Consider the following 22702-nt stretch of genomic DNA (forward strand, 5'->3'; position numbering starts at 1 on the left):
TCCCTAAATCATCCACAAATAAACTTGCTCACAACTGGAAAAACCAACCATCCCATTCAGCCGCACCTTGGTTTGGAAGCTAACCAAGTATATTATAGTTTCCGCTTTGCTCAGATCTAACACCACTTCTTCATCCTTACTGTCAACTAATAACTTTGTTTCCTAAGAAAAGAAACAAATAGCCCGGCCATTGTGGCTCAGTGGTTGAGCATCAACCTATGAACCAGGAGGTCAGGGTTCGATTCCCAGTCAGGGCACATGTCCAGGTTGCAGGCTTGATCCCCAGTAGGGGGTGTGCCGGAGGCAGCTGATCAATGATTCTCTCTCATCGTTATGTTTCTATCTCTCTCTCTCCCTCTTTCTTCCTCTCTCTTAAATCAATAAAAATATGTGTGTGTTTTTTAAATAAAACAAACAAAAAACTGTCCAGACCTTCACAAGCTTCTATTTGCAGGTAACATCATAAAGACTCCTTAAAAACTGTTAAAACTACTGAATGAAATCAGTAAAAGTTGCAGGACATAAAATGGATATACAAAATTCTACTTCGTTTCTATAAGTTAATAATGAAATGCCACAGAAATTAAGAAAGAAATCCCTTTTTTTTTTTAAATACCTAGAAATAAATTTAACTAATTTAAAGTCCAGTACATTGAAAATTATAAGGTGTTGATAAAAGAAGTTGAAGAAGACACAAAATAAATGGAAAGATATTTCATGCTCATGGATGAGAAGAATATTGTTAAAAATATCCACACTACCCAAAGCCATCTATAGATGTAATGCAATCCAAATCAAAATTCCAATGGTATAACAATCCTAAAATTTGTAAGGAACCACAAAAGATCTCCAATAGCCACAACCTTGAAAAAAAGGAACAAAGCTAGAGACATAAGACTTTCTGATTTTAAACTAGATTACAAAGTTATAATAATCAAAACAGTATGATATTGACATAAAAAACAGAGACAAAAAACAACAACAACAACCCATAATAGCTAGACCTTTCCAGCTTTATTTTTCTCCATAACACCATTATCATAGATATTTTACTCATTTCATATCACTGAAATGGATGCACTAAGCAGGTGAAGATTTTCATCTTTTGCTCAATGTTGTATCTGCAAACATCATAGAATGCCTGGGTCATAGTAAAGATTGAAACAGATATTTAATTTTATGAGGCATTGTACAAAAAGCTTTAGTGTTATCTTTCTTTCCCTAACTCATTTAAAATATTCAGGTAAAACCCATTAGCTACATCCATGATAAATTTCGTTTCAATATAGAAAATGCTAAATAAACTGACCTTAACAAAAGTTGTTTTTTTTAATAAGACTAAACATATTTGAAATTGCCTCCATCCTACCTATCTTTTCTAATCACTTCTAACCTATCTTCATCTTAAGATAGGTTAGAATATTTACCTTCTTCAAATACAGAGATTCGCAACAAGCATACAGCTTATGGGGATGTAAAAAAACAAAAACAAAACATATAACAAACTCATAGAAGACCACTTTCTGGGTTCTATATGCCACCTTATAATTACACTTTGGTTTCTTTAGAAGCACCTCAATAAGACGTGTACAGCAAATTAGAAAGCACCCTCAATACTGATACCAAATCCCAGAATCAATGCAGAAGTTAGAAATCCAAGGCAGAAATGGTAGAGGGAAAACAACTTGTCCATCTCAGGTCACCAAGACCTGAGGGAAATAAACTTAGAACTGTCCACTCTACTCTAACCTTTGAGCCGGAATCACTAACCAGCAACATAAATACACATATGTAATTATTACTGGCCACATGACTTTCCTGCTTAATACAGGCATGCCACATTTTATTTGTACTTCACTCAACTGAAGGTAAGGCCCTCCTCCAGAAAAAATATTACAGCTGGCTTTATTGCAATACTCAGTGGTCTAGGACAGCACCCACAATATCTCCAAGGTATGCCTGTATATTATTTTAAGAATAAACATTAAGCCGAAACTGGTTTGGCTCAGTGGATAGAGCATCAGCCTGTGGACTGAAAGGTCCCAGGTTCGATTCCGGTCAAGGGCATATACCTTGGTTGCGGTCACATCCCCAGTAGGGGGTGTGCAGGAGGCAGCTGATTGGTGTTTCTCTCTCAACATCGGGTTCTAACTCTCTATCTCTCTCCCTTCCTCTCTGTAAAAAAATCAATAATATATATATATATATATATATATATATATATATATATATATTTAAAAAAGAATAAACAATAAGTCTGTTTATTTGTAATTGAAAGTCAATGGCAAGCATTATAGATATTGCAAAGTTTTGACCAGATCTCTTATAGTTCATATTTAATATCAAGTTACCAATACGGTTACTGATAGTACACCTGAGAGCATTTAAGCAATCAAATTTAAATACTGCAGAAACACTAACTTCTGATATTACCAGGAACTATAACAAAGAAGGAAAACAATTTATGGCTGAAGGGGCATAATTTTACTTGCAGATTTAACACACAGTTAACATGGCATGTCCATTGTTTACATATTGGGTACAAAGACACACTTGTACAAAACAGCATTGCTGAATCATACTGTGCAGGAGATGCATCACTCAGCATAAAGAAAAAGAGAGAGAGATGACATTCAGTCACAGATGATCTGTTCTCACATGATGGAAACATCTAGGATGGGAAATCTCTCAATCACACTTCTCTAGTTGTTTAGGGGAAGCACTGAACAATCTTTCAATAGTGAGAAAAGAATTCCAGATTACAGATACATACTTTTTAGTTTTTTCCTATTGAAAGTTCTACTATAAAGTTTTTGGGGTGGTCTGGGAAGTCTGTGAAAAGAAGAGATTAAGATACAAAGACACATCACTAAACCAAATGATTCATAACAATCACTAATGCTTTTTTTAGTGAAAATCAGTAACACATCCACATTTGATATTGCTTTTCAGTCCTATGGAAATATGAAATAAAAATATTTGAGGCTAAATGTTCGTTAGCCTGGGGGAAACATGATACTGATAAACTTGAAATCCCTTTCAAATACTTGAATTTCCATAGAACGTAATCACCATCATTTCCCCCATACAATTTCAATACTTTAAGTTCAATTTATGTAGTATTTTATATAAATATTTCGAATAAGGGAGAATTTGAGAGAAAAGGGAAGCCATGTAACTTCTATATGAAACGGGGAGCAATAGGACCACATGGATTGAGTGAGAGTAGAGGGTTGCTGAGTCCAAGAACATAGATTCGTTTACCATTAACTTAATCAGAACCACTGTCACAGACTGTCTCCCTTTCCCCCAAAACCATTTACTCTGCATCAGAACTGCACCACTGGTCATATGTGGCGATGAATGTGATTAAACTGAAGAAGCACATTATAAGTTTAATAAACTTCAAAAATCTCCTCTATCACGAAATTGTATAACACAGAGGCAGTGTTTCAAGAGAAAAAGGCTCATCCCAGTTTCCTGCCTTCTTCATTCAGCTCAGTTCTCAAGGCACATACTCTTGGCATCCTTATTGACAGGTGGAGGAAAGATACTTAATCCGCACCGCGCACTAGGTCGTGTACAACTTTGAGTCTTACTAACCTATCTGAGACAAGAGGTAAACACTAAGCATGGACCAGCACGGGATGCAAAAATACGCCTTGTAAATCCTAGTAATTCAAGGGGAACGGATCATATAATTTTGTTAAGTTTCCCTGGGAGCTCAGTGGCCTGTGCAAAGAATCCACAAAGTTAGCAGCGATGCCTCCAACAATGCTATCACCAGTCCAAGCAAAAACCAGATACAACCGCTCGCCTCCGCCAGGCACCCAATGCACCGATGGCCTTGCTCTCCAAGTAACACTCTTGTAAGGCACACGGAGTAAACGATCAGGACCAGAGCTGGGCTTGGGACAGGCTGCCCAACCCGGGGAGAGAACCACTCAGGTCACACACATCTCATCACAGCCACCGAGAGGATGCATCTAGGTGCGGGAAGACCATCCCGAGAGGAAAAGCTCTACCCCAAACAACCCAAGAACTTGAATCCCGCTGGTGGTGACCTGCAAACTCCGCGCAGGTGACACCACCTCCAGGCACGAGGATGTGCAAGCTTATCCCACAGCCGGCGCCACCGGACGAGCCCCCGCGGACAGCGAGCCCCGCGCCTCCAGGAAAGTCCCAGTGTCAGTCATCACTGACAGGCCCGGGATCCAACAAGATCCTGACATCCCCCTCAGCAGCGGAGACTACGGACAAGGCTAAGACCGGACAAACAAGACCCCCGATCACCCGACACCCCCTTCCCTCCTGCACAAGCTCGCTGCGCACAGCCGGCCCGAGGTCACCGCGGGCTGTGCCCCCTGCCCCGGGCCATCATCCCTGAGCTCACCGCCGCGCAGGGCCGGGGAACACCTGGACTCAGCCCCACACCTGGAACCCCAGCCTGGCCACCCGATCGATCGGGCGGGCGCGATGCCATCTAACCCCCCTGCCAGGCGGGAAGCGGGGCGCCCGGACCGCACGGCCCCGCCCCCGGGGTGGGTGAACGCCGCCGCCGCGCCTCTCCCTCTCCCTCCGCCCAGCCCACGCGGACAGTCCCAGGTCGCGTTCCCGCCCCGGGACGCCGGAGCCAGCGCCCCCTGCCCGGCGGGGAAAGGATACAGTCTCGGCTCCAGAACGCCGCGGCGCCGGCGCCCGGGCGGGAGGGGCGCGCCGCGTCCGCCATCTTGAAACAACCGCCACTCGGGGCGTCAGGCCGGGGCCGCCCCGCCCCGGATGCCAGGCGCCGCTCCCATTGGCCGCTGGGCGCGGAGGCCCGCCCCCTCCTGCGCGGCCGGCCCCGGCGGGCCGGGAGGGTCCGGGCGGAGGCGCCGTCGTCGCCGAGCCCGGGCGGGTCGGAGGGAAGCTCTAGCCTGGGCCGGGGGCACGAACGGCCCGCGGATCTCCTCTTCGCTGAGCAGCCCGGGCCGCCCATCGCCACCGCCGCCGCTGCCGCGGCCTCCGCGCCGAGGACTACAACTCCCGGCATGCCGTGAACGCGATGGCCGAGGCGCGGGGGCGGGGCCCGGCCCTGCGGCGCTCCCCGCTCGCCCGCTCCGGCCCCGCGGCTGCCCGGGCGGCGCGCGGAGCGGGCTCGCGAGCCATGGAGGAGCCTTCGCCCGCCGCCTCGGCCCAGCCCGCGGGCTCCTGCAAGCCGCACCTGGAGAAGCTGACCCTGGGGGTGACGCGCATCCTGGGTGAGTGGGGGGGCGAGGAGCCCGGGGCGGCGCGGGGGCGGCACCGCCTTGCAAGCCGGTGGGCATCGCTGCTGCTGGCACTCGCGTTGCCGAGGAGGAAAGGGCGAGCTTGGCAGGGGGTGCAGGGATGCAGAGTTGGGAAGCCCGGAGGAGGTCGCTCCGCAGGCCCCGCAAAGGTGGGCAGGAGCGTTGCAGAGGAGCAGCAGGCACCTGACAGGTGTGAGTTCTGGGCGGAGGGAGGCCCCGGAGAGTCCCGGGGACCGGGAGCTGGGAGAAGGCTGCAGCCGCCTCCCCGGGCAGCGGCGCCTGGCACTGCCGAACGGGCGTGTCCGTGGTCGCACCGTTAGTTAGCAACCAGTGCGATGTCCCTGGGACCTCAAAGGTGAGGAAAAGTGAACACCTTCATGGGGGGGGAGGGGGGGGAATCTAAAGACGAGAGCCCCGGAAGGTGAGAGGAGGTCGGCCACCTATTGTTCTGAAGCAGCACACAGCAGTGGGTGATTGGCCTCGTCTGGGGCTGGAGGAACATTGGCCACACGTGACGCTGGATTTTGCAAGACCAGTGGGATGTAGTGAGATAGCCAAGAAAGAGAAAGGCAGGCTAAGCCCGCGGAACAGCGTGATGGGGTGTCCTGCCGTCACATTGACTAGTATAATAAAAGTCCAAATACTGAACCTATGACCCAGGCCCTCGTGAATTCCCCTCATCGGTCTTTCTGGTTTCTCTGTGCTTTTTTTTTTGCCTTGTTGTACCATAAACACGTTAAGCTTTGCAGTTTGTGAGACCCGTCACTGAAATTGCCTTTTTTCTTTTCTTTTCTTTTTTTTTATTTTATTGATATTTTACAGAGAGGAAGGGAGAGAGAGATAGAGAGCTAGAAACGTCGATGAGAGAGAAACATTGACCAGCTGCCTCCTGCACACCCCTTTCCGGGGATGTGCCCGCCACCACGGTACATGCCCTTGACCGGAATCGAACCCGGGACCCTTCAGTCCGCAGAGGGACGCTCTACCACTGAGCCAAACCGGTTTCGGCAAAATTGCCTTTTTTCTAAGTCTCCCTCGTGTCATTCAGATCTGTGGTTACAGAGCACCACCTCCTTGAAGCCTTCTCTGATTATATACAACACCCTTCCTTATCACTCTCTTGTCCCTTAGCCTACCTTTTTAAAAAATCCGTATGGCTTTACCACGACTTGGAATTGTGTATTTATCTGGTTGCTTTTTAAAGTTGCCTGTCTCTTTTCTGTAATAGAAGTCCATGAGGATAGGAACTGTATTTCCCAGCGCCTGGAACAGTCAGTGAGATATGAAACACCAAGCCGTGGTTGGGAGAATTGATAAATTTTAGCAATGAAGTTATCGAGTGGGGCAAGGAGAGATCTAATGACCACCACCTATCCTATCTCATTGTCATGCAGACTTCTGCTGTTTCTTACACTCCTGGTTAGGGAGGTCTTGGCTATTTTACAGGCTTGCTTCATTATTCTCTTTATAAGTCTAGGACTTTTTCAGTAAGTTTTCTTTTGATTAATGTTTAACCCACTTAAGTCCAGCTAACTAAATAATCCTTTAAACTGTCAGTTCAGTGTAAAGACCTGAGTAATTAAATGACTGTAAACATTTTAAATTCTATTTGTACTGTTAATGTATTCTATTACTCTTTTCAGATGTTTGGCAAATTGGTAGTTCAAAGCTAAACCTACCTAAGGAATTAAACAACTCTGGTAATTAAATGTACGACGAATCTAGCCTCCCATTAAACATTCTCTTTATAAATTTAATCAAAGCTCATAATTTCAAGTTAATCACAAATTGAAAATCAATTATATTTTTATTTTTTCACGTTCGTATTTTGTTTTGGAAAGATAAAATATTAAGAGGATTTTTTAAAACCAAGTAGCTAAAGTAAGCAAACCCCCCCCCCCCAAATCTCCTTCCTAAAAATATGAAATAACTTCACAACTGCAACATTTCTGTCCAAAAACATTTAAAAACCCTCAACAAAATACTATCAAACTAAATTCACCAACATTAAAAATATTATATACCCACTGTGATTTAGCCCAGGAATGTGCAGCTTGTGGAACATATGAAAATCAATATAGTGCACCTTGATAATAGAATAAATGACAACTACCACATAATCATGTCAGTAGGTGTAAAGAAAGCACTTGACAAAATCCAACACTTTTAGTTTAAAAAGGAAACACTCAAAACCTAGAAGTAGGTTATGTAAGCATCATAAATAATAATTCCCCTTTTACCACTTCTGTTCAATATTGGATTGGAGAATCTAGTCAGTACAATTAGCCAAGAAAATAAAGACATACAAACTGGAAAGAAGGAAATAAACTATTGCTATTTGTAGATAACATGACCTTGTCTATTTATTTTTTTATATTTTATTGATTTTTTAGAGGGATAGTTAGAAACATCGATGAGAGGGAGTCATCAATCAGCTGCCTCTTGCACACCCCCCACCGGGGATGTGCCCGCAACCAAGGTACATGCCCTTGACCAGAATCGAATCTGGGACCTTTCAGTCTGCAAGCCGAAGCTCTATCCACTGAGCCAAACCGGTTTCGGCCATGACCTTGTCTATTTAAAAAATCATAATCCACAAAAAAAACAAAAGAAACCCTACAATCAAGTGTAAATTTGGCTGTCTTTTGGCCGTGATTTTTAAGTCAGGTGGAGTCCACTTTCTCTGATCTGAGTACATTCACCTGTCTGTTACAGAAATGTCTGAGAGCGGCCAATAGCAACTCTACAGGCTCCTATTTTCCTCTTTCAGAATCATCCCCAGGTGTGACAGAGGTGACCATCATAGAAAAGCCACCTGCTGAACGTCACATGATTTCTTCATGGGAACAAGTAAGTGTTGCTCTGTACAATTCTCATTTTCCAACAAAGGTCAAATTAAGTGCTCCTGAGAAGGAAAGATTAGGGCAGGAAACTATTATTATCTAAGTCCACAACTGTCTTCAAGGTAGAGTTCACCCTTCTCTCTCTTCTGTTCAGGCCACTTAACACTCTCTCCCATTCTATGCCATATCCCAGCATGGGTCATCGCCTCTGAGCCTGTCATGGGGAGGCAGTGGAACATTCAGAGTTTATACAACAAAACTAAAACTCCAGCAAGGAAAGGAAAAAGTAAATGTCAATCCCCATGCCAGCAGAACGTGAATAGTGTTATGGAGAAGTGCTAACCAGGTTAATAGCTACTGCTTCCCAACCCTCCTCAGAACTTCCATTCATTTATTCAGCAAAAGTTTAAAGCTTTTAAAATGGGCCAGGCATTGTCCGTTGTGCCGAGTCCTGGGCAATCAGTGGTAATAAAAAAGAGCACCCAAATTCTCCGGAGCAGCAGCGGGTGGGCAGGCTGCCGCCAGGGTTTCAGGTTAATTTGCATAATCACTCTGGCTGGTAGCATAGTGGAGTGATGGTAATTTGCCTGTTTCTCTTTTATTAGTGTAGATTTCAAATGTATTAAATAATAGATTTAGCTGATTTTTTTCTATTTTCATGATCTGAATAATTTTTTAAATATTGGAATAAATGCCAGTTTTTTTCTTCAGTGAAATCAATACCATAATAAATTTTATAATCTCTGCTTCTAGAATTCTTCAGCATAACTTAAAGTTTAACAATGCCAGCAGCTCTTCTCAGCTGAGATCTCATAGAATCCAGGTTAGGAAAGGCTCATAGGCAGTGGTTTCCTGTGTTTACCACTAGATGGCTCTAGTGACCAAAATCACAGCGGATACTGGCCTTCTGAGGGATAGAAGGCACATGAACTTTGTCAGGACACTGGTATCTGTAGGCTTCCTGTGCTAGGGTGGGGGCAGGGGGAAAGGCATTCTGGATGCTCACTTTTCCTCTCTGAAAGCACAGACGATATGCCATGGAGGAGGCAAGCCCTGTAGTCCAAATAATATACTAAGTAAGGGTTTGATTGGCTAGAGACATGGACAGGCATGTGCACAGATATGAGTAATTTAGAATTTAGAGTATGTTCCTAGTACCTCCTGAAATTATACTAAGCTTGTTCTACCACCAGTTTGGATGATTTGCTGTCCATATAAAATATCTGTTTATATCTTATTGATTGTACTTTTTTACTTTCAGAACTATTCATTTCACTGCATTAAATGTTCTAGAAGTGGATAGAGCATCAGCCTGCGGACTAAAGGGTTCCCAGGTTCTATTCTGGACAAGGGCACATGCTCAGTTGCAGGCTCCATCCCCCCCAGTAGGGGGCGTGCAGGATGCATCCAATCAATGATTCTCTCATCATTGATGTTTCTCTCTCCCTTCCTCTCTGAAATCAATTTTAAAAATAAAGGTTCACATTTACCCAATAATTTGTTTCAGAAAGTAATTATGAGCATGGGTCTGAAGCTTTGGTAGTGATTGCCTTGTTCCGACATCACCCAAACTTTGCCACAGATCTCCTCTCACACCAGGCTCCTCTGAGTCTCCGCCTCAGCTTGTTTTCCTTGAGCAGCCCCTTCTCCGAGCAGCTAGCTCTCCACTGAGGCATTATCACGCAGAGCAGATACCTGCTCTGCCTTATCAGGTGAGACAAGTAGGTATCAAACTGGTGACTGCTCTAATAGACTCTTTTTATTGAGATATCCTATCTAATAAAGAGGAAATATGCAAATTGACTGTTATCCTATCTAATAAAGAGGGAATATGCAAATTGACTGTCATGCCGCAACAAAATGACTGTGCCCACAGTAAAGGCTGAGTTCCCTTAATAAGCCTTAATGAGCAATCACCAGGGACCTGAGGCTGTGTGGTACTGGGCCCGGGGCGGGGGACCTGACGCTGTGCCCCTTGCCTGGTGGGTCTTGACAGCAGGGCTTGACGGGATACCTCAGGCTGTGCCCCCACCTAGCAGGGCTTGATGGAGGATCTCAGGCCATGCCCCTCTCCCTATCGCCAGGCTGGGGGACCTCAGGCCGCACCCACCCCACCCCCCTTGCCCAGGCGCCAGGCCAGAGGACCTGAGGCCATGCCCTCGCCCTTTCACGCTCACTTTCATGTTCACTTTCACGTTGTCCTTATATCTGAAGTGAATCTCTTGTAGGCAACTTATAATTTGGACTTGTGCTTTTTATTTTGTTTTTGTTAATCCTCACCCCAGGATATTTTCCCATTGATTTTTAGAGAGAGTGGAAAAGAGAGAGACAGAGACAGAGAAACATTAATGTGAGAGAGGGCAGGGACTGCGTTGCAACTAAGGTGCATGCCCTTGACTGGAATGGAACCCGAGACCCTTCAGTCCAGGGGCCAATGCTCTATCCATTGAGCTAAACTGAGCTTTTTAATCCTTTCAGGCACTTTTTGCCTTTTGATTGGAGAACTTACATTAAAGTAATTATTGATTATGTTTGGACTTACTGCCATTTTGTTCATTGATTTCTGGCTGTTTTATAATTCCTTTGTTTCTTGTGCTCTTGCTCTCTTCATTTGTGATTTATTTTTCTGAAGAAATATGCTTAGATTGCTTTCCCTTTATTTCTTATATATCTACTATAGGCTTCTGTTTTGTAGTCACCATGAGGTTTACATAAAACGATATATAACAGTCTATTTTAAGTTGATAACAACTTAAATTTGAATGTATTCTAAAGCTCTATGTTATTATTTTTGCTCTCCCTCCCTACCACACATTTTAAAAAATATCAGTTTGTACCTCTTTATCTTGTATATCCATTAACAAATTACTGTATAGAGGCCAGGCCCGGAGCAGCCAGGCCCAAAACAGCTCGCTCCTCGCCTGTACCTGCCCACGGCTGCCTCTCAGACATGGCTGGAAACTTTTGCGGGAACTTGAGGGTCTGCTGAATCAAGTGATGAAGGCTTAGATCTGGATGTGTTGAGTTAGTATAGCGCTGGGGTGTTGATCTGTGAGTGCCTTGGGTGGGGCCTGGATGAGGCTGGTTGACCTATTTGGAAATGTCTTTTGTGTGAAGTGTATCATTGGGCATGTGGAGGTATTATTGATATGAGAAAATGCTAAGTAACAGATTTACTATCTGAAAAGGGATTTACTATCGGGGAAAGGGAGGGAGGAAGAGACTGAACATAAACTGTGCACCTATGGATGAGGACAATGGGGGATGGGGAGGGGGCGGAGGGTGGGGAGGGAACCTGGTGGAGGGGGGAAGAAATGAGGAACCTTTGTAATAATATGAACAATAAAGATTGATTTTAAAAAAAAACAAACAAAAAAAAAAAACAAATTACTGTATAGTTATTTTTACTACCTTTGTCTTAACATTTGTACTAGATTTATAAGTGATCAGCCTATCAGTATGACATTAGATTATTCTGAATTTAATTATACATTTACCTTTGCCTGTGAGATTTATACTTTCATGTTTTTCTGTTGCTATTGTAATTAGTGTCCTTTCAACTGAAAGAAGTCTCTCTAACATTTCTTGTAAAGTTGGTCTAGTGGTCATGAATACCTTTAGCTTTTGTTTGTTTGGAAAGCTTTTGTTTCTCCTCCAATTCTAAAGGACTGCTTTGCCCAGTAGAGTGTTCTTGGTTGACTTCCTCCCCCCCCCCCCCCCCCCGCCCGCCCACACACACACACACACACACACACACACACACACGCGCGCGCGCGCGCGCGCGCACGCGCACTTTGAATATTTTGTGTCGCTCTCTTATGGCCTGTCAAGTTTCTGCCTAAAAACCTCCTGGATAGTCTTAATGAGGGTTCTCTTGTTTGTAACAAGTAGTTTTTTCTCTTGCTGCTTTTAAGATAAACTCCTTTAACTTTTCACAACTTAATTATAATGTCTGTTTGGATTAATCTTTTTTGAAATTCTGGGCTTCCTGGATTGAGATGTCTGTTTCCTTTCCCTGGTTAGGGAAGTTTTCAGTCGTTATTTCTTCAAATAAGCTTTCTGCCCCTTTCTCTCTTCTTCTGGGACTTCTATTATACAAAAGTGTCTGTTCGATATTGTCCCATGTCCCTTAAGCTATCTTTAGTGTTTTTCATTTCTTTCTCTTTTGGCTGATCTCATTGGATGAGTTCCATTACCCTGTCTTCTAGTTTGCTGATCCTTTCTAACACTTCATCTAGCCTGCTGTTAAAACCCTCTATAGATACTTTTTTTCCATTTTATTAATTGTACTCTGCACCTCTGTGATTTCTTTTTGGTACTAATATTTTCTGTTCGTTGAAATTCTCATTTCAAATATTTTTCTCCTGAACTCAGCATTTTATGACCATTATTTTGAGTTCTTATCAGTAAATCACTTCTTTTCATTAAAGAAGTGATTTGTTTTATCTTATTCTTTCATTGGGAACATATTACTCTACTTTTTCATTTGCTTGACTCTCTGTGTTGGTTTCTGTGCATTAGATGAAATAGCCACCTCTTTCAGACTTGAAGGAGTAGCCTCACTCAGGTAAGGGATGAACCTTATTGTTCAACCCTGTCCTAGCTCTTGGTTTTTTGTCATATGTATATGATTTTCCAGCCTATTTTGTCCTTATGGCTCCCAGTAGTTGAGGGTGTGCCAAGGTCTATCCGTGTCCCAAAGGGGGGGATTTCATTGAGCACCTAGGAGCAACTGAATGAAAGCTGCATTTAAAATATGCAAATACTGCCGAAACCAGTTTTGCTCGGTGAATAGAGCATCGGCCTGCAGACTGAAAGGTCCCGAGTTCGATTCCGGTCAAAGGCATGTACCTTGGTTGCTGGCACATCCCCAGTAGGGGGTGTGCAAGAGGCAGCTGATCTATGATTCTCTCATCGATGTTTCTAACTCTCTATCCCTCTCTCTCTCTGTAAAAAATCAATAAAATGTATTTTAAAAAATAAAATAAAATATGCAAATACTTTGGAAATACTCTTTAGGGTAAGATTGGGAGATAGGCTTTTTTGTTAAGAACTTTTTCTTTGCTACCATCCCGTTGACCTTGTGAACATAAGACCTGCTGGCCACCAGATATGGGCACAACCTCCATGCACAGAGGTACCAAGGACCAGGGGTTGGGGAGAGGAAGAGTTGAATATGGCACCCACTGTCCTCCCCATTTCTAGAAGGGACTGCAGTTGGCCCTTACATGTTGTTAAATTATAAGCCTGACCCTCAGGCTGTACCTTTTAAGATCTACAAATAGGCTTATTTTAAGGAAATACTGAGCACTTCATTCTGCTGCTTTTGAGCTGTGCTTTGGGGATACAGTTAGTTAAGAACTGCTATTCTGTGTGTTACAGTCCTGGGGGACGCAGGAATGTAAGTCTGTCTGTCCACCAGCAGCAGCCAACCAAGAGGTGTGTCCTCTGAGCAGCAGCTACAAAAAGCCAGGGTGTCAGACGTGCACAGGCTCCTTTCCCAGAAACTCCTGCCACCTGGAGTGAGGCAGAAGGAAAGAGTAAGATATCGCCAGCCTTGCCATTGGCTCATCTAGATTTGTGTTAAATTGGAAGCCTGCTCCTCAGGCAGGTTTTAAGATAAGCAAATATGCCTCCTTCACCACAGGCTCTGATTTCAGTCTGTTCTGCACTGGGCCCTGGGAGGATAGCCTTGGGAGTTCGTCTGAGCCCTTTGAGAGTTGCCTTGTGAGTCTCTTACACCCATTGGCTTTCAGAGCTAGATGCTATAGGCAAACTGTGGCTCCCGAGTTTGCCGACCACTGGGATAGGAGCTTAATCACAAGGAACAACAATAGCCTATAATTATTGGAATCGGGAGTCTAGTCAGTGGTCGGCAAACTCATGAGTCAACAGAGCGGCAAACCTCAACTCGCAAGCCGCAGTTTGCCGACCACTGCTTTAGGGAATCCATCTCTCAAGTGCAAGTCTTAAAAGTTGGGGTGTCAGATGTGTGATCCAAACTCTTCTGCAGGAAGAACCTGGAAGTTAGAGGCACCACACCAGGGGTGTTTTATAGTGAGCTTGTGATCAGCCCTTCTGACATAGCTTTCTGAGTTTTTTCTCGTTTGCCTGACATGTAGGAATCATTCAACTAATTTCTGGATTCTTTTGAAGGGAACTATTCAGTCTGTAGCTGTTGGGTTTGGGTGTCTGTGGGAGGAAGTGAGCTGAGGAGCTTCCTTTGTTGCCATTCTGACCCTGGACTCGAATAGAGTTTTGTAGATAATCAGAGTTTTGTAGATAATCACCACCGTCTTCCTTTTGGGGGAATCCGAACCACGATACATAGTGTCCCCTGTTGCTGTGAGGTACAGCCCTGTGCTCTCTTTCCCAGCCCTCACCTGATCTTTCCTTGCGATTCTAGAGAAATAACTGTACCCTGCCTGAGGACCTGAAGAATTTCTACCTGGTGACCAACGGCTTCCACATGACATGGAGTGTGAAGCTGGACGGTGAGTCAGCCCGGCTGTAGGGGAACGTTCCCCTGCCTCCGAGGGCGGATAAAACAGCTCTGAGGACTTTACAACTTTGGAGTCTTTGAATCTGGATGGTTTTCGTGGTTTCTCCTAAAGTGCAGTGCCCAGAAGCTGTAACCAAAGCTAAAATACGTGTCATTTCTCCACCCCCAACCCCCAGGCCAAAGTCTAGCCAGTACTTAACTAGATGTTCATTTTAGAGGTTTCCTATTGAAATTAGGTGGAGGAAAAAATAACCAGTCCACAAAAATCCTGAGCCAGTTCAAATGAAAAGCCTCTGAGGACTCCCGGTGAGCTGCAGTGACAGCCCCTAGCAGTCCCCAAAGAGCTCCTCCCTTCTCGCCCTGCAGAGGAAGCCCTCAGGGCTCTGACCCCAGGCCAGAGCTCTTCCTTCTCTCCCTCCCACCCCAGCTAAGTCACCAGCTCCCTCCGCCTCCACTGAATGGGCCAGGACAGGCATGTGTGCTACAGAGGTGGGAACTCACAGCAGAGAGGCAGGTGCTGGGTGGTGTGAAAGGCAGTGCTGCACACTTAGGTGATGGCTCCAGTAACATTTCAGAGGCTGGAAATCCTGATCTAGCCACTGCAGTCCAGCCCATTCTTGGCACAGACTTCCTGTCCCCAGGAGGCCTGAATTGCCTCCAGTCTCCACCCACACCCCCAGGTCTCCCTCCTCCTTGGGAAATGCAGTGCCTCCTCTTGCATAGTAGATTTGCAGAACTGACCTCCTCCATTGCCTCTGCCTCCTGAGTCGTCCTTTTTCTAGTGATTCTCACAGCCTTACTGTTTCTCTCTCACAGATGAGAAGAGGCACTTTTTATAGCTTGCTACTGAGCATTTAACATGAACTTTTAGCTTAAAAAACTTTCCTCAAATAGCCTAGAAACATTGTTGTCACCAGTATCAGAACCCTCCTTTGCAGCATGGCCATGGCCTCTGGGGTGTAGAACAGAGAGTGGAGAGTCTGCATTGCCTGTCAGAACCCCTGGCCCACATCGTGCAGCGAGGTTAGCCCCTTCAGAAGCCTGCCTCAGAAAAGAAGCGTTACATGATGCTTTTATGAATGAGTCCCTCTTCATGGATACAGCACCTTCTCTAATCTAATCCTCCCAACTCATCTTCTATCCCCATTACCACACCCATTTTCCACTGGGTAGCTAGTCAGTAACAGAAAAGCCAGTGGAGGCAGCTTCTAATGTCTGCCTCTTTAGTGGTCTTTTCTTCCTGGACATTCGTACACCAGCTCCTTTATTGCCTCAGTCATTCCAATGTGTGCCATCCCGTGTCCACCATCTTATTTTGCAAGGATTCTATAGGAAAGGGAAATACGCAGTCTGAATATTTTTTAATTGAATTTTTTTTTTTTTTTTGAGAAAGAGCAAGCAAGTGGGGGAAAGAGAGAGACATGGATATGGAGACATCATTGTGAGAGAGGAACATTGATCAGTTCACCGCCTGCACGTGCCCAGACCAGGAATCTAACCCGACACCCTTTGGTGTATGTGGCTGTGCTCCAACCAGCCGAGCCTCACCGGCCAGGGCAGTGTGTGTGTTTCCTATTTACACCCTAATCACAGAAGAGGAACCAAGCAAGAGGCCTCTTAAGTTTTCTTACTGAACGAGGGAAAATGAAGTGGAGCAGGAGGTGTTTTCCATCGTGGAAGCTTATAACAAGGAGGTAGAAGGGTCAGGTATATCAACAAAGCTGCTCCTCCTTCGGAAAGTACATATGACTTAATGCTAGGGGAAGAAGGAACAAAAACAGTGTTAAGTCCTTTGCTCTTCAAACAGGGCTCCTGCCCTAGATCTCTCAGTTCCTCTGGAGCATCCCTTTGTCACTGTCCGTTAGTGCCTGCCCTGCCATGTGCGGCCGGTACTCTTCGCCTGTGGCCCCGGTGGTTGGTCTTTACATGAAAGGTTGGTGCTCAGAGCATGTTGTGCATTGATCTTCTCTCCATCAGCTTCCTCAGCCCTAGGATCAAACAATAGGCGGGATTGGGTTACTTAAGCAGTAGCCTTACTGACAACCATGGTCACTGAGGTTTTCCTCCAAGTAATTCTTTCTAATGTTCCCATAGACCACAGCATCCCATTGGGCAACATGGCAATTAATAGTATCTCAAAACTGACTCAACTCAACCAGACTTCCATGTACTCACTTCCTAATGCACCAACTCTGGCTGACCTGGAGGACGATACACAAGAAGGTACGAACTTCTGCTCTGAATTAGAAAGTAGCCTGCTTCTTTCCCTTTTGTAATGTACTAGAGGCCCGAAGCATGAAATTCAGGCAAGGGGTTTGGCCCTCACAGCCCCACCTGCCTTGGCCAGCCCTCGCAGGCTCTGGCTTAATCCGGACGGTTGTTCTGCTGTTCAGTCTAATTAGCATATTAGCTCTTTATTATATAGGATATGTAAATATTATATTTATATACTTTGTTTAATCTCTCCTGTGTTAGTAAACTGCACCCCTGTCACAAATACTAATATTTATTGCATGTTAGCTATAATGACAGATGAGAAGGTTTCTGATGCTTGCATTTCTAAGAATCTTTTATGTTATTCCATAATATTTGATTTCTAGGTGGGTATTTCTAATTGGAACTACACCTAGCATTAATTATAACATAATAACATAATTAAATATATACATTTTAGACTGAGAAAAAGGATTCTAATCAAAAGATCATAAAATGCTATAGAAAAGGGGAAAGTAGTTGCCTGAGGAAAAGAAAAAAGCTTTATCAACACCAGGTCATTCAGATCTCTCCGCCTTTATGGAGTCCCACTCCCAGGAAGTTGAGTTCATTCTCCTGATACCTTTGTCCAGATTCATGGCCCTGTTGGTGATAAGGGAGCTCAGACAAAAGGCCTAGGATCCAGGCATTTAAAGTATAGAAATCATGTGTCCCTCTCTGGAAAATAGTTAAGGCTATGTCTGCGAGAAGGCCTTTTACCCCATTTTTACATGTGAGCAAAGCTGGATGCATAAGTGTGTGCTTGAGTTGAGTATATTTGAACACCACCATTACCTTGTGGCTTTGCAGACAGTGAGAACCAGCCAGAGAAGCCCCACTTTGACTCTCGCAGTGTGATATTTGAGCTGGACCCTTGCAACGGGAATGGGAAGGTTTGCCTCGTCTACAAAAAGGGGAAACCAGGTAGGAATCATTGACAAGCATGGTCTGTGGTTTGGGGACAGCCCTGGCTGACCTTGCTCTCCAGCCACACACAAGGCACCCTACTCCTGACCTGGCATACCACCCGGGTTCATAGAGGTGCCAAGACCTCTCTGAGCTCCCCTCTCTGTGCCCATTAGTAGAGTCTTTCTAAGCTATCATCATTTGTGGCTTATTGCAAAATAATGGGATTAGGGTAATAAGTGAATTAAGACTAGAGGAAGTCATCCTATTTATAGCTCCTCCAGCAGGCACATGTGTTAGAAAAGCATTCACGAGAAACATGGTCTTTCTTCAGTGCTTCTTTATGTTACCCAGTTAAACAGCACTGAAAACCTGAGTTACTAGACTTCAGTGTAAGCACAGATGGGAAATGAGGAGAAAAGGGCTCTGGCCTTGAGCAGGGCTACCACCTGGCAGCTACCAGCAGTTCAGGCCCTGGCCTGGGGCTGTGAACAGAGCGGGACAAAGCCCAGCCTCCTTCCAGGCTCTCTGGCTGGTCGGGAGAGAAGACACACAGGACTTACCTAACCTCCGGGAAGGAGAGGGGTCTTCAGCTGAGAATCTTGGTAAAGGCCTTTGAGCTGCCTCTGACACAGGGTAGGAATGAGACACGGGGTGGGGCTAAAGGGTTCGCTGGCAGAAGAGGCATCCAAAGAGAGGGACAAGTGAAAGCCATGTTGTAGGAAAGACCAACTGATTTGGGGGGAATGACAAGGAATCCCAGTTCACCGAACTCCCATGGTTCGTCCTGTGGATAAATGGATGAAGCCAGAGGCTGGTGGTCCCCTTTCAGTGTCGTTCTGAAAGGCAGGTGGAGGAGTTTGGACATAACGCTGAAGAGAGGAGGAGCTCGAGGATGTTCTCCAGGAGAATGGCGGGATTCCGATGAAAATGGATGAGCAAACCATATAGCAGTTTGGGAAGAGGAAGAGCCTGGAGGCCACTTAGGGAGGTGTGGCAGCCATTAGACAGGAGGTGAAGTAGGGGGGCCGGCCAGTAGTAAGAGTGGCAGGTGAGAAGCAGGTGTGAGGCGGGCCCTGGAACAACTGTGCCTGCTTCTGCCCAACCAGGACGTCACGGCAGCACAGGCAGGCTCCCAGGAGAGGGAGCTGGTCCACGGTGGCTTCCCATAGCACGTGTAACTCTTGACAGTCTTTAGAAAGCCAGAGCTATTTGGGATTCCTCTCCCTCGGGAAAGCTGAGACTGCAGTGTGTGCTCACTGGGGAGGGGAATTCTGTTTCCACGGGGAAAAGCAGTGCTGCTGAGATAGCCTGATGCACACGTGGCAGAAGCCCGCACAGGGATCCGTCCATGGGTCAGGAATCCGAAGGGCACCAAGCAGCGGATGCCAGTGGAGAATGGGACTGGGAGGTCGGAAGAGAAAGAAGGGAACTTGTACTATTTGAATTTTTTTAAATGATGAGTATATATTAACTTTAGATAAAAGGAAAAATGTTAAGCTATCCCTTCATTTCTGTCCTTTGCTATTTCAGCATTAGCACGAGACTCTGAGATCTGGTTCCTGGACAGAGCACTGTACTGGCATTTCCTCACAGACACCTTCACCGCCTATTACCGCCTGCTCCTCACGCACCTGGGCCTGCCTCAGTGGCAGTATGCCTTCACCAGCTATGGCATTAGCCCACAGGCCAAGGTAAGGACCCCCTGTCCACTCAAACTGTAGAATGTATCAGAGCCTTCTGAGGAATGCAGATTCCCAGCTCTCCCGTCTGATGGAGGAATCCGGGGTGGAGCCCAGAGATCCCTTTCCATAAGCGAGGCAGCTGATCCCTCCTCACTTTACACCAATCTAGGTCAGTGGTTCCCGAGCTGGCTGGTCCTCAGAATCGCGGAGGAGTTTTACTCTAATCAAATGTTGTCGGGCCTTCACTCTGATTGAGGGTTTTGATGGGCAGCACACACACAGAAAGGTTGCCAGCATCCGGTGCCCCTCCCCACAGGCGGCCATGTTGGAGTTTCTCATGTGCCCTTACCAAGACACGCAGGCATGTGGTTTGGGTTCCTCTTTTCCCAGTCACAAATGCAGAATGCTGCTCACATCTGTGTGTCCCTTCTTTTCACTCAGCACTCTGTCCTGGAGCTCATTCCCTATCAGTACATAGAGAGCTGTCCTTCTCAGTGACAGAATTCCAGAGCATGGGTGTGCCTCCGTTATGTTACAGATCCTGCCAAACCTACCCAATGAGCAATGACTGGGTTGAGGGCAGAACACTTAGGACTCTGTCCCCCAGATTTGGGACCAGCAGCCCCGGCTCAGGGCTCACTAGATCAGAAGGAAGGAATCTCACCAGATTCCTAGTCCTCAGACTGCATTTATTTGAAAGGTTCTAAGACCTCCCGGAACAATGCGTGTGTCATCACGTTCACAGGAAGTCTAAGAGAATTTCAAGGGCTTTTTCATAAAAACTTACTCTTTGCCTCATCTGTCTGGCTCTCTTTCCTGTATCCCCACTGAATAGCATAAACAAGAGCATTTCTCCTTTGACTGTGACCCTCTCTCCATTCTGCCTTCCAGCAATGGTTCAACATGTACAAGCCCATCACCTACAACACGAGCCTGCTCCCTGAAGAAACCGACTCCTTTGTGAACAAGCTGGATCCCAGCAAAGTGTTCAGGAGCAAGAACAAGATGTTAATCCCCAAAAAGAAAGGGCCTGTTCCATCTGCAGGCAGCCAGAAAGGGCCCTCGGGTCCTCCCTCCGCCCCCTCCACCCCGAAGTCCACCTCTGGCTCAGGAAACCCTGTGCGGAAATGAGTCCCCTTCCCGCCGGCTCCCTGCAGCCCCACAGCCATGACTTCCAGGCACAGATGCCCGGGGGGCCCAGGCCTGAGGGCCGCCTCCCATCTGAGTGACCAAACCCCAGGCCTCTCACTCCCGTGAATTAGCCAGGAGTTGGAAGGGCATACTCAGGTCTCCCCCGGAGTCCTCCTCTCATGACACCCCTACCTCCAGACGCTGTGCAGAATTTTAGATCTTCTTTAAAGTAGCCAAATAGATCTGTTCAGAGGTTCCTCTCTTCGCAGAGCAGCCCTCTCAGCAGGAACTGGGGAGTGCCCCAAAGAAGCCGCTGGTTTAGAACCACGAGGCATTAGAACTGCAATGTTCTGTTGGTAGCCACTAGTCACATGTTGCTATTTAAATCTAAGTTATACTGCAAATCCATGTCCTTATAGCTACACTTGGAATATTCATGTGGCTAGTGGATTCCACATGGACAGCACAGAGATAATGGGACATTTCTATCACCCCATTAGAATCTTCCCACTGTTCTTCCTCAGTTCAATTAATATTTGTTAGGGAATGTTGATACCCTAATTTGATGATCATAATGTTCTACGGAAACTCTTGAAAATATAATTGTATGTTCCTTATATCCTTCACCACAAATCTGCATATTTCTTTTTCAGTTTTTTTTTTAAATAAAGTTTCTTGCTTCTAATTTTGTGTTGTAATGTTTGCGCTTTTGCCAAAATTACCTTTCTCTAAAGGAGAGGAGATTCTGCTGGACTCCAGCCCTTTAAAACCATCCCTGGAGAGGTGCTTTGCAGGACTCTTCGTAAACAGCTCAATCACTTCTGGCTGACCTGAGCCCAGTGCAAGCACAAGGGTGAGGTCTCTGGTTCACATTCAGGAAACAGTCCCATTAAAGGTACTAAAGTGTTTTTCCTTCCTTCCATGGCCTCTAGCAGCTTGTTATGGTGGTTTTTGCTAGTTAATGCTATTCTAAGTAAAATTAAAATTTTAAATTATTAGTGTTTTATCATTCATCTTTATTTTATCTAACTCCAGTTTTAGCTGAAAATATAAAACATTGAACTCATGCAGAACAACCAGAATTACATAATTTGTGTTTCATACTTATGTATACATACTGTGTGCATATGTATTCTTACCAGAACTGTGGGAACACTGCATAAAACTAGCTCAAATGTTATCATTTCACTTCTTGATATATACACATTCTATCAACACTTTCAACTTACTGATGAATAAGGAAGTTCTGAGAAAAACTATGTTTTCCCATATGTTTTCCTTCTATGTCATCATTTTTCACCATAAGTGGTTGGCTGATACTACCATGAGTAAGAAAGAATATGTTAGGGTTCCGTGGTCATTCGTGTTGTTTAGAATACCATTACCCTCTTTTTTGCATTTGAATCAATTCTCAAATGGAAAGTAAGGTCTTTGGGGGTTCAGTGCCCCCACATAATAGGCTTGTATGCATTACAGGCTTACCTTGTCCTCAATCTCTGAATGCTCCCATCTGGTGGGCCCACACGAATTCTCTGCTCACAGGCATCGCAGAGCTGTAAGCAAATGATAGTAAGAATGGTGGACGCATGTATTGCACACATCTCTGCTCAGGTGTGTTTCCTTTGCCTCATCAGACTTCACTTCAAACACACAAATTCAAAGATAAAATGAAAACTACAGAATAGTGACAGAAGAGCATTAAACCAAGTACTGAGGCCCTTCTGAGTGCAGTGCCCACCCAGGAAACTGGCCCTGGAGGAGGGGGAGGGGAGCATCCCGGAGAAAGGCTTCAGACAGAATGTACGTTGAGTGGGTTACATTGGAATAAACTCACCCGGGAGGGGATGTTTTGAAAGAAGAGTGATTAAAATGGCAATAGGCTCTACTGTGAAGCAGCCTTACCTCAAAATATGTCATCCTGGAATCACAAAACGAGACCAAATGGCAGAATGCCTCGGGATAGAAGAGTGCAGATTTGCCAGCACCCGGCATCAATCACAGAATTCTCCTCTGAGGACAAGAATTCCCAAGCTCAGAACTCAGGTAGGCACTGAAGTTCCTGATGGAGCAAATGGCAGTCTAAAGCAATGTGATACACACATTTCACACCTTCTA

At 45.4% G+C, this 22702-nt stretch overlaps 2 protein-coding genes across 3 annotated transcripts in view; one reads left to right on the forward strand and one right to left on the reverse strand.

The window, feature by feature from the left end:
- The window catches only part of KIAA1328, a gene marked incomplete at its 5' end in the record, with an annotated part of 149250 nt that extends 144218 nt beyond the window's left edge, over positions 1-5032 (reverse strand). For both annotated transcript variants that reach the window (XM_084888834.1, XM_084888835.1), the window contains one exon: positions 4666-5032. In XM_084888834.1, coding sequence (XP_084744960.1) covers positions 4666-5032 — 367 coding nt within the window. The remainder of the gene's footprint in view (positions 1-4665) is intronic.
- Positions 5033-5044: 12 nt separating this feature from the next.
- On the forward strand, positions 5045-21582 carry TPGS2 (tubulin polyglutamylase complex subunit 2; the record flags this gene model as incomplete). Its single annotated transcript, XM_084888894.1, has 7 exons — positions 5045-5240; positions 8038-8117; positions 14517-14604; positions 16707-16835; positions 17676-17789; positions 19305-19465; positions 20348-21582. The coding sequence occupies 7 exons, from the start codon at positions 5045-5047 to the stop codon at positions 20585-20587; spliced, it is 1008 nt and encodes a 335-aa protein (XP_084745020.1). The 3' UTR covers positions 20588-21582.
- Between the last annotated feature and the right edge of the window lie 1120 nt (positions 21583-22702).

Source organism: Pipistrellus hanaki (genome assembly GCF_964339955.1).
Source record: "Pipistrellus hanaki genome assembly, chromosome: 6".
Classification (NCBI taxonomy): Eukaryota; Metazoa; Chordata; class Mammalia; order Chiroptera; family Vespertilionidae; genus Pipistrellus; species Pipistrellus hanaki.